Raw genomic sequence first — 12,902 nt, forward strand, 5'->3', positions numbered from 1 at the left:
AGATACTTCACTTTCAGGATCCCAGGGGCTCTGTATCAAGCAAGGTGTATGGCAAAGGGAATATATGTACTAAAATTGTCATCTTCACTAAGCAGTTGAATATTCCCCAAGGGAACTGAATGAAACAGGCAGTACATTTTCTCAGTCTCGTATATGTTCACTTTTGATATGAAGCAACTGCAGGTTGAGGAGCTCTGAAGAATGATTTGGATATGCTACAGCTTCTGAGCACACTTACCCAGATGCAGATTTGGCAAGATGGGCTTTTTGGAACGAACATATTACACAGGATAATAAGGAAAATATGAGAAAATTTTAGAAACAGACAAAAAAAAAAAAAAAAAAAAAAAGAAAAGAAAAAGAAAAAGAAAGAGGGGGGAATGAAACGATTAGGGGGGGACTTAACTTCTGAAGGGAAAGAACCTACTCATTTCATTACTAATAAAACAAAGACATTCTTTGAGTTATTTGGGATCCACGACGTGACAGAATAATGCAATGATTCTCTAAGAAGCCATGCGAATGCTCTTAAATGGTCAGTGATAATGTGGAAAGAGGAATGACTCTGAAAAAAAATTAATGAATTGGTCAGGGATGAACAACAAAAACAATTTTTGTTGATGGTAGCTGAGTATCACAGAAAGTTTTCACCAAGAGAACAAAAGAAAGGATAGCATTGTTCAAAATTGATTAATATAACACATGTTTAGTCTATCATACTACCTATTAATCTTAGTGTCTAGTTTTAATAATTTCTTAAATTTATGATTTCTAGTTTTCCTAACAAAAGTACTTAACACTGAAAAGTCATATTGCCTACTTTTACTGGCCTCTAATTATTATCCAATTTTCTTAAAATCTGCCATATACAGTCAAAAGTCGTTAATCCGGATTCGTCGGGACTTCAGTGATTCCGGATTATAGATCATCAGTTTAAATCTGGTAAGATGGCATGCAGAAATTATAAAATTAAAAATATGAAATCGTAATTTATGAAATAAAGAACAATTATGATCTAATAGGTATCAAAATTTAAAAAAAAAAAAAAAAAAAAAGCGCTTAATATTTATTTGTTTACTTTACTTTCTTCGCTATCGGAAGCAAATTATAATGACGAGGAATTTGATTTAAATCATATCAAAGACGGAGTACATCGAGATGAAATACTATATTTAGTAAGGAATTATAAGCCAAATAAAATAAAAACATCTGCCCTGAAGATAAGGATAGTGCTGACAAATCACTGACTGATCCGCGGCGTCCCCCCGCCGCAGAGCAGCATGAAATTGATAAACAGATTTCAGAATGGTTAGATAAACAAAGGATATGCCTTTATTCATTTTTTGCAGCAATTCCACTTTTTGTTTAATGGACTTCGAAACATACTTTCGCTTTGTAGATCCTTTACATATTAGTAAATATATATCGGAAATTCTATTTGACATAATCGAAAGTTCAAGCTTACTTTTCATAAAATTGTTCTAACAGCCTGCAAAAAATAATAAGCCGGATCCAATTCGAAGATTAAGGAACAACGCAATCTGCAACATTAACTGAATTAGATAATTTTAGCTTAGCTTATACCAACCATTATACATTAAACGCGCATGCGTAAACGTATTTTGGGCTTGCGCACATGCATATTCGCAGCCGTCGTTCGACGCATGCGCAGAAAGTTTGTAGCTTTGAGGTCCGGATTATGGGTGTCCGAATTAACAACATTTGACTGTATCTCTTTTGCACTACTGAGAATGGGGAAGTAAGCAAAGTCTGCAAAATTTTTACATTTTATTTTTGGCCTTATGAAATGAAACACACTAATGGATATAATAAACAGATAATGCTGATATGTTTACATATGCATATCATTAAAATGCATTTATTTTAAGGATCTGAAGAGATAATAAACTATTAAATTACAGAAAGAAAATAGATATCAAATTAACCATTTACTCGCAAATAGATTCTTAACCATGAAAATACATATATAAAGATTATTTTAAATTTTTAAGTATTAATACAAGCTATGACTTGAGAAAAAAGGATTTTTAAAGTACCATGGCTCCACAAAACAAATAATATATTGTTATTTATTATTGCAAATAAAAGTTTGTAGAGGCACTACTTTTACAATTCTTGATGCAAAAACAAGCAGATCTATTAACCATAACTGCCTTCTACAGATTAAAATTATTCACTGCTGAAAGGCTATTCAACTTGTTTAAAAAAAAAAAAAAAAAAAAATTAAAAATGTTGCAATATAACATATATAATTAATTGCAGTGCATTTTATATGGCTATCATTTAATGACATTGCAGAGATTAGAGTGTGCATTTTAGGTATATTCACTAGTGAAACACAGTTGTTCCCAAAAGAGAACATGCCGCCACCTCCCCCCCAAAAAAAAACTGCATAAAAAAATTTCCGTCATTCTAAGTACACTTTTTCTCTAAATTAAATTATAATTAATTAAAAAAACACAAAAGTAAATAGTTTAATTAAGTGCAATTAAATATGATAAGTTAAAATTAGGAGTTATAATCAATGTAAAGTAGCTAACAAAACCTCATTAAAGCTTCTGAAACTAAACTATTGCACCAATTAGCTACTATCAGCTGATATATAGAATTGTTTTTGGAACACAACATAAAAAATTATGAATGAAAAAGCACTTTTGTCACACTGGAAGAGATGCATGTGTATATAAAACACAAAAGCCATGCAAAGAATGATCCCGTATTAGCATAGTTTTATAACTTTATGCAGTTGCCAGTTTGCACAAAAATAATTATTCGAAACAGTCATATTGTTAAGCACTGTCATATCTAATTATTTAATGATGTCATATTCTCCTCATTTAACAGGCAAAATTAAATATCATTTATATGAGTAACAATTCAGTAAAGTTAGGCTAAATAACATGAGGTAAATTAAATAAATTACAAGGTAAATTTTACATGGTAAATTAAACTATACGGTATCAAATGAGAAAATAAACCAAGTTTACCTTCACTACAACTGGTTCACTACATGCAACTTCAGCTTTCACAGCTTCAACATTAGCTTCTTTTATAACATCCTTTTTCATAGCAGTCATTTTGAACCCATAGACATTATCCCAAAAGTTTACATACTCATTGTACTTTTCTGAAATTACATAAATTTAAAAACTACGCTTGATAAATTAACTATTTGATAAAATATCCATATTATAACACATAACAATAATAGTGTTGGTATTGAAGACAGTTTATCTTTCATCCCCCAACATTTGTTTGATTATGTACACAATCAAAATTAAATAAAATGCTGCATTACTAATAGTGATTAGACACGTACAGGAAATTGTTTAACTGGTGCTAATATGGTGTTCATATGATGTAGGTTGGGTTGCCAACTGCAGTTATCAGATGTTCTACTCTTTTGAAAAGACAGTTATATTTTAAGTAACTACAGATATATTCTTCTATTCATCCTGCAAAGTGCTAAACTGATTTGCAGTAGTTTAAGGAAGGTTTGGTCTAATTCTTGACAGTTAGTTTTGTTCATGCCAAACATAAAAGAAAGAAAAAAGAAAAAGGTAATTTTATGCAAATAAATGTGCATACTTCAATATTAACATTATTCGACAATTCCAAAAATTCTTGTCAACAACACATGAAACATTAACACAGGAAATCCACTGAAGAACATCTATGGTATAATGATATCCAACAAAGCAACCATAAATACCCAAGGAAAAATAATTTTGCGCAGTTCAAAATAATAAAAAGGTGGTTCAGCATAAAATTTAGCACAAATAAATATGAAAATATCACTTCAATTTCATTCACCTTCCAAGCTGAATTTCCTGAAAGTTTTAGACCTTACTGCACAATAATTTTATTAATGGAATTGATTCTTCCATCCATTACATTCAAAGTGGGAAAAGTGCACGCTCATCTGGTATTTGTAAGGTTGATACATATTGAATGAAATGCCACAATGTAATGTGATTCATCAATCCACACGATGTTCTGTTCCTACTGGAGGTATGGAAGAACTGCTCCAAACCTCAACAAATCAAATCTGTGAGTAAGGTTTCACTATATTTTTTATGTAAGATTGGATAATGTTAAAACAACCCTGATCAGTAAAAGTAATTAGTGGATTATAAGACATGTAAAATAACATACATAAATGAAATGAAGATATATATATATTATTTTTCCATTGAGAATATAAGAAAAAAGAAATCCTCTTAAAGTGAAATCACACTAAATTTTAAGACAATTTTTTCCCTTCAAAAATTAAATGTTAATTTTTTTTCATCACTTCAAAAATTTTCTATTTAGACTGCTCTCAAATTGATATTTAATATCAAGTAAAAGTCCACCAGCATGAATAACATCATAAAAATCCTCTTCCTCCATAAAAAAAATTCTTCCTCATTTCAAGCTTTACAGAAATTAACTTCTGGCAAAACTTCAATAGGTTTAAAAAGGAAAAGTTAGCCTATCAGAAACAAAGGTAAACAGGGTTCGTACACATTTTTGCACATGCACATGGAAATTAAGGACTTTTAAGGACCATTAATGAAAAAAATTAAGGACCTATCAGCAAATAGGAGCTAAATAAATAAAATTTCATCAGCTTATATCTGAACTTCACTTTTGTACAGTCAAAAGTCGTTAATCCAAACTCGTCGGGACTTCGGCGATTCTGGATTATCAATTTTTCCGGATTATAGATCATCAGTTTAAATCTCGTAAGATGGCATGCAGAAATTCTAAAATTAAAAATATGAAACCGTAATTTATGAAATAAAGAACAATTATGATCTAAAGGGTATCAAAATTTAAAAGAATAAAGCTTAATATTTATTTGTTTACTTTATTAAACATTTCTTTCAATGTAAGTTATTTAAGTTGCTTCGTTTTATGAGATAATACTTTCTCTTTAATTCTATAAACAGACATAATTTCTTGTTCAGTTACAAAGTTCCGCTGTTCAAGTCCCGTAATTGCTGTGCCGAGAATACCGACTAACTTGTCAATCGAAATTTTTTAGTTTTCCCTAACCTCTCTGTCACCTTCTTCATGTCTTTATCCATTTTTTGTAGCAATTCCACTTTTTGTTTGATGGACATAGGAACATACTTTCGTTTTGTAGATCCTTTGGGAGCTCCAGTATCGGAAATTCTATTTGACATAATCGAAAGTTCAAATTTACTTTTATAAAATTGCTCTTACAGTCTGCAAAAAATAATAAGCCGGAAATAATTCGAAGATTAAGGAACAATGCAATCATCAACATTAACTGAAATAGATAATTTTAGCATATACATAAAATATACATATTTTAGCATATACATATTTTAGCGTTATACATAAAACGCGCACGCGAAAACGTAATCTGCGCTTGCGCACACACATATGCGCAGTCGTAAAGGTCTTATGCGCACGCGTAAACGCCTATGCGCATGTGTCAACGTGGCGCATGCGCAGAAAGTTTTTTAGCTTTGAGGTCCGGATTATGGGTGTCCGAATTAACGACTTTTGACTGTAATAATGTTCTAAGAATAAAATAGATCTGTGAATAGGAAGCATTCTTATTAAACGTAATTTAATAAACATAACTATAAAATAAATTTGAGAATAAAATCCACTTTATAAAATTTATCAAGTAGCATTGGATATTTTACACGTATAATAGTTGGACATATCTGAAAGAAGATTAGGGACATTTCATTTACATTTTATTAACAGCTTTATGTTAATCTTTTCTTTTACATCTCATTTTGCCATGTACTTACTCAATCTAAATAGCAGGTAGATTTTATGTCGAATGGCATAGGTTAAAATGAGAAATAAAATCATAATCAGCATGATTCGTAACAGAAGATTAGCTGTTGTTAGTGCTGCTGCTTGCCGAGAGAGAGACCTGTTGATCAGAAAAATCCTGAAAGCCTCATGTAGGCATAGTAGTTTTGAAAGTTAGTTGTGCTTCATCTGTCTGAAGCAGTTAGTGTTGTACCTTCATATAGAGTTTCTGGGCTTGTAACCTGGTTAATATAATTTAAGGTTCCAATAAGCCACTAATGCAGCAGAGGTGATAAGCTATTTTGTATTATTTTAAGTCCCACTAGATGCAAAGAATAAGCTTACAATAGTTTTTACATTTTTATGCTGTATCTTGTGGCCACAGTAATGATTAATGAAAAGCAACAACTTGCTTTAATACACAGAGATAACTTTAAAAGATGAGCAGTTAGTTATAAATAAAATAATTAGGTAGTTAAATATCCTTATTATAGATTTACATTATAGATTTACATGACCACTATTAAAATCACAATCTAATAACACTTCAGAGTTTAAAATACATGTAATTCATGACACTGATTCTGAAACAGTATTAGGATAACTGCACATTAAAAGTTACAAAACAAAATATTTATGTGTCTTTTTAAATCGAAGTGTTCCCAGACATTTCGGCTAATTTATATCAGTTTTCTTCTGTTTAAACATTTTTTTCTAACAATCAGAAATCTGTTTCAATACACAAACCAATGTTCCCACTAGTTTCTGCATGCTTTATCTCCTAACCTGCCAATCTCTCAATAGTGTACCTAATGAGGGTTTACGTGATCTGGTAAAAGTTAAATAATCCAAAACTTCTGATAGACATGAAGCAAATTATCATTATGTCCGAAGGTAACTACAGCATCACATAAAGATTTAAATCAACCTCTTATTTAAAAAGAACTTTAAACATATAGGCACGTTCTTATGTTGACAAAATAAACTACAGCTTGTGGTGATGCAATTAAAAAGGAACAGTCAAATTCAAACTAAAAATATGGACTAGTAGTCAAAGACCACACAATTTAAATTTAATCTAAGGTGGCTCAGTAACTTTATTGTAGTAACAAATTCAAATATTAGCAATGATAATGCAAAGATGAATAATTAAAAATTATCAGAGCTGGCAGGAACTAAGACAACATCCAAGTGTAGGACAAAAACATTCTGTCTTACAATCCAAAAATCTAAGTGTGAAAAACTATCTGATTTGCATTATGGTAAGGAAAGAGAAAGTTATAGTAAAGGCTAAAATTCTAAACAACTGATTACTTTGCATGATAATAACTCTACATATCTTTGAAGAATAATTTCCTTCATCTTTATGTATTCAGTTTCTTTCAATACATTTCCCCTTCTTTAGAATTTTTGGAATTAAAGATTTCTGCTATTTAAAAAAAAAAAAAAAAAAAAAAAAAAAAGCATTTAGAATATAAAGAAAAAGTTGCTAATTTTATTTCTTTAGTAATATGAACATTCAGAATAAATATGAAATGATATGTGGTAAGGGCTGGTTTCAGAGCCAATGAGGCAGAATTTTTAGATTTTAGTGACACACCCAGCAAAAAAATCTAGAAATGGCAAACTTTCAGAATTTATGACAGGAACTGGGAGCAGAATTTAGGAGAGCATTAGGCAGCAGAAAAGGAAGGCACTAGGCTGCAGAATTTAGGATCCACAGAGATTTCATCAGCTGGGAAAATGCTCAGCGCCAGCCCTGTGTATGATCTATTAAGACATATAAGGTAAATCGTTTAAACTGTCGGTTTTCAATTTCTTTATCAATAGAAAATTCTTTTTTATAAATTTAAAACTTTATTTTTTAATACATCACATGCAAAAAGATTAGGAACATTTTTTATATTTTTCATGCTTGTATCTAGTGAAAACTTGAGAAAATAAAGAGAAGATAAAAATATTAAGAAAAAGACTTCTAGCATCGAAAGGAAAACATTCAAACATTATATTTTCACTGTCCTTCCAAAAATTCTTCACAATATAAGAAATTCATCATAAAATTTCTGTAAAATACATCCATTATGTGTTAATACAATGAAGACATTTTTCATTTTGTCACATTTTTCAGCAGCCTTCTAAAATTGCGGGTCTGTAAATCTTGCCTTCAAATATTTCTAAACTTTCCAAGTTTCAATATCTAAAATTCTAAAGCAAAATTAGCCCTACCAATTCTGTAATAGAAAAAAAAAAAAAAAAAAAAAAAAAGCAAGAAATATTTTGGAGGGGAAAAAAATCAGTGGAAAAAGGAGTGAAATTAATTTTATAGAGAAAACTGATGCCTATTCTTGTAATTCTGAATATTCTGAAACAATTATATGGGAAAATTTCTTATCATGAAAAATTAAAAGGAAGAAATTTTAAATTACATATTTTTTATATTTGCTATATCTCAAAATTTCACTAATGCCCCAATACAATACACCTCTTGGTTTTAGTCTCATGGCTTTTCAGTCAAAGGAAAAGTCAGAGGCTTTTCTGTGGTATTTCCCAGGAGAGGGAGGCAATGAGTTTAATTACATAGATTATAACTAAAAATACAATGCAGATAAATATATTGGATATTATTTGCTAGAAATATACTGTATATAAATACAGGCCATTAAAGGATTAATTGCTTGGTTATTTAACAAAATATATAATGAAAAACTTATTTTCTATCAATTTTCAAGCAACATTTCATGCAATGACCATTTGATACATCTTACAATGCTGCTTCCAAGAGGGTCATTATAACACAAATCGATTTCATCACACCTCAATATTTTCAGATTTACAAACCAAAAAAGTGTGTATTTATTTGAAAATAAAAATCCTTTTTTGCTATATTTAGTTCCAAAATTTGGCAGTGTCATATAAATGAGTATTTTGGTAAGTGAAATTACAGAATGAGAGGAAGGAATTTTATTATCATCATAAATAATTATTGTTTAAATATTAAAACTATATAGGTAATTTTGGTATATGTAAATACATAACTATCACTAATTATCATATCCATGTCTAGCTGAATAATTTCAATTTAGACCTGCATCCATTATACTGATATACTTGAAAATAAATAGGTGCCAATGTATCACTAACTTCCCTTTATCTTTGGGCCACACCTAAAGGCACTGTTATTTTTAAGGAAATTCAGAAGGAAGAATAATAAATTAAGATTATCTCTCTCAGGATTACAGCAAAATATAATACCTGCTCACATACATTTTTATTTCTTTACATTTATCCTAAAATGTAAGGAGGGTCTCATATTTGAGAAAATTTTACTTTCAAATAAACACAGTATTTGAAAAGTTAGATTTATTCATTTATTTTTTAAATACAATAGAAGGTTTAATTTATATTTTATTCCTACACTAATTGAACATTCTTTCCCCCCCCCTAATGGCAGATTTTGAACAGTTACAGTGTAACAGAGTCCAAACAGTATTTGAAAACTTATAATTTTTCAGGTACAGAGTCCATTAATCTATACTACGGCCAGATGTGATGGTCTCTTTATTATGGAGTCACCTAATAGGTGGGCCACCATTGCCTCCTATTAAGGGGACAGACAGTTACAACCATGCCTTCTCCGGGATTCGAACACAGGCGCTTCGGTACTGCAGTTAGGCTCCCCTAGCCACCATTCCATCTGAGTGGCCTAATTTAACATTCTAGCTTAATGGAAATTAGCATAGATCTTCCATGATACCCGGTATTTTTGTCTTTTGAGAAAGTAGCAGACCTTTGTGGGCATTACTATAAATTATAACTTATGTTCTATAAAAACATTTATTTATGTTCTCAATGATAGTTATTACAGAGATTATCAGCATAAAAGTTTCATTATTTCTTAAAGATTACTTACCAAGATCACATACAGCCATCAATGAAAGTGTACATCGATCTGGAAACATGTAACCACCTGGAGCTAAAAACTTATCTCTAGCAAAGAGGACACTGTCTAACATGCCTTCAAACAGCAAAAAGTATCCCATCCACTCTGAGACTATTATGTCTACTTTTTCCTCGGGAAGTGGCACATCTTCAATTCTGCCTTTGAACAGATCAATAACTTGATCATATCCATTTTCCCTGCACAGAAAACATTTTAATTAAAAAACATTAATAGTACAAGGATTTTTATTCAATTATGTACACATGGTCTTTTATGACTATTGGAGCTGGGAAACATGAAAAAATAATTCTATTTTTGATGGCATTTGAGCTACTGATCTTCAGTGTGCTAGCTGGATGTGTACATCATAATTGTGTGCTTTATAGAACACAAGGTCTGGCTAAAAGTTTTGACTGACTAAATATTAACTTTTTGAATAGCCCTATCTGTTTGCAATAAAGGGCAACATTAAACAAACAATAAAAAAAAACATTTTGATTCTAGTCTGTTAATCGCATTGGGATGAGTTGAGCTGTTAAGGAGAAAATTATCGTTTGATGTTTGAATGTTATTTATTTTAGTAATAAAATTGAATTTGGAACAGAGATTTGTGACAAAGTTTTGTTTTTAAAGAAGCAAAACTTAACAAATGATGCAGAATGCTTATGATGAAGAGTGTTCTTTGCCTTCTAACATGTTTTTGTGGTTTGGTAGATTTCGAGATGGTAGAGATGATGCAAAAGATGACGAAAGAACAGATGTCCTCTGAACTGGCCTGAACAATGAAGTTGCCCGTGCTGCTTTAAATCAAGATCATCAGTTAATGATAAGAATGCTTGCAGAATATCTAAACATTTAAAAACAAAACATAACAAAAAAAAAAAAAAAACCCTGTCTATACAATAATGAGTGAGGATTTAGGGTAAAGGAAATTGTGCACATTTTGTTCCACATTCAATTAACAACAGAACAAAAGAATGATTGAGCGGCATTTGTCAGAATCTTTTTGACATGTGAAATTGATCCTATGAAAGATTTTTGCAATAAGAAAAAGGTAGAGAAATCATTTAAAATTTTTTGTTTTATATGTTTCCGCATTCTTTAACATTTCTTCCATCTCACTGTAAGTTTTATTTCATCTGAAGAAGTCAATATTATTTTACGGTAAATTTATTATTTGCAGTGAAGAGAGAAATTCCCAATTTTTTGTGAAAAGCAGTTTTATGAAAAGAATTTTATTAATAATAGTTCTTTCTTTAGTTCTTCGGCAGATACTACAGGTAGAAGAATTTTTCAGTTTATTTTAAATTATAGAATTGTAGTTCATAAAATACTGAAATTACTGTTTGCTTTATCAATTTTGGTTATGGTAAGTTGCTTTTTTAATTGTTAAAACTTCAGAAGTACATTCTTTCAGTTATTAATTCCTCTAAATGCTTGAATTTTTTTTCAATTTCCTTTTTTTTTGCTTTGAGTAATTATCTCATTCTTTAATTATTTAAATAAATGTGAATGTAAGCTTAATTGAGAACTTACTTTCATATATATAATCATAATTAAAGGGGAGTACTCCTATTATAATTCCTATATTTCAAAGTAAAATTAAGAAAAGAAATAAAGTAAAAGAATTACAATTTGAAGTCTAAATAAATTCCAATGTAATTTAAGCAATATTTAAAAGCAATAGAAAAAATAAAAAGTTTTTGAAACAGTAAAAGGAAAACAGGCAGAAGGAAAAATTGCTTTACAAGCAATGACTAATAGTAGTGGAGATGCATAAAATTATGATGCAAAAATAATATTATAATGAAAGAAATTTAGAGCCAAATTCATAATAACACAAAAAAGTAATAAATGTTTTAAAATAAAAATCTGTGATACACTCTTTCTCTCTCTCTATATATATATAATTTATCAAAAAATATATATAATTTATATATTTTTTGATTTTATATCTTCTATATATATATAATTTATCAAAAAATTAAATAAACTAGTAATTATAAATTAATATAACATTTATAAATTTTAATTAGCTTCTGCCACTTATTGGCATTTTCTGCTGGTTTCAAACAGTTTTTGTCTTTGGCAAGGAAGGAATTACATTTTGCCATCAGACAGCAATACCTAGTTGAAATGTTCACAATAAAATATAAACACAGTTCACTATGGTCATTGCAATATCATTTTGAACCTAAAAGCTCCCTTCTTCATAAGATTAAAAAAAAAAAAAAAAAAAAAATCAAATCTGTATTTGAATTCACCATTCAGAATTTAATTTATTGCTTTAATGCAAATTGTTATAATAAAGTGAGTATTAAAAGTTTAATTACTGAAAAAATTTTGAAAAATATGTTTCTTCTGATTTTAAAAGAATAGCAAGTCATTTTTAAATTATCATACTGAAAGATATTTTTTAGCCTACATGCTAACATGCATCTTAACCCCTTCACGCCGACTGTCACGTCTACATGCCAACAACAAACACACTCACCTACCGGCCGACACGCAGGCGTGCCAGAGCATTTTCCCGTTTACTACCGACTGTCACGTATTTGTGCCAGTATCCTGGAACGTTTTAGAAACTATAATTTCTGCCACAAGATGGCACTGTATGTCCATATGGTTTCAGATACATGTACATTAGACCTTCTACTTGAAATGAGAGAAGCATGACTCCCATACACGTGTTTTTGATTATATAAACAAATGGGAAACTAAATGTTTCCGAATGGCATGATTTATGATGTCTCTTTAAATCACACTTTATTCGCGCGTGGTAGTTGTTTATTGTAAATAGAAGTTTTATACGCGCTAAAGCGTTGAGTATTTCGGTTTGCAGTTCAGTTTTTAGAAAATAATTAGATCTTGTTAGATGTGAATTCTTTCTGTTTTTACCGTTGCAATGTCGAAGTGTCGAAAATGTTTAACAGAACATGAAATAGCAGAAATGATGCAAAATATTTCAGATATTGATTCTGAAAGATTAACTGAAAGACATTTTCCAAAACTTTGTTCAGAAGAGACTGATAAGAAAATGAGACGACGATGCTTCGTTTGTTCACATTCCCGGAAAAATCCTCCAAAACGGCAAATGAGTTATTACGAGTGCAAGGAATGCAACGTAGGACTGTGTGTAGATCCCTGTTTCCAAATTTTT

General features: G+C 30.1%; 1 protein-coding gene across 3 annotated transcripts in view; it reads right to left on the reverse strand.

Moving 5' to 3' along the window:
- Art3 (arginine methyltransferase 3) overlaps positions 1 to 12,902 on the reverse strand; it is a 61,696-nt gene that overhangs the window by 11,438 nt on the left and 37,356 nt on the right. For all 3 annotated transcript variants that reach the window (XM_035351383.2, XM_035351377.2, XM_085816513.1), the window contains exons 7-8: positions 9,713 to 9,939; positions 3,009 to 3,148 (exon numbers count right to left, since the gene is read on the reverse strand). In XM_035351383.2, coding sequence (XP_035207274.1) covers positions 3,009 to 3,148; positions 9,713 to 9,939 — 367 coding nt within the window. The remainder of the gene's footprint in view (positions 1 to 3,008; positions 3,149 to 9,712; positions 9,940 to 12,902) is intronic.

Source organism: Stegodyphus dumicola, chromosome 5, assembly GCF_044657685.1.
Source record: "Stegodyphus dumicola isolate Sdum_Otavi_A_Nest chromosome 5, ASM4465768v1".
NCBI classification, from domain to species: domain Eukaryota; kingdom Metazoa; phylum Arthropoda; class Arachnida; order Araneae; family Eresidae; genus Stegodyphus; species Stegodyphus dumicola.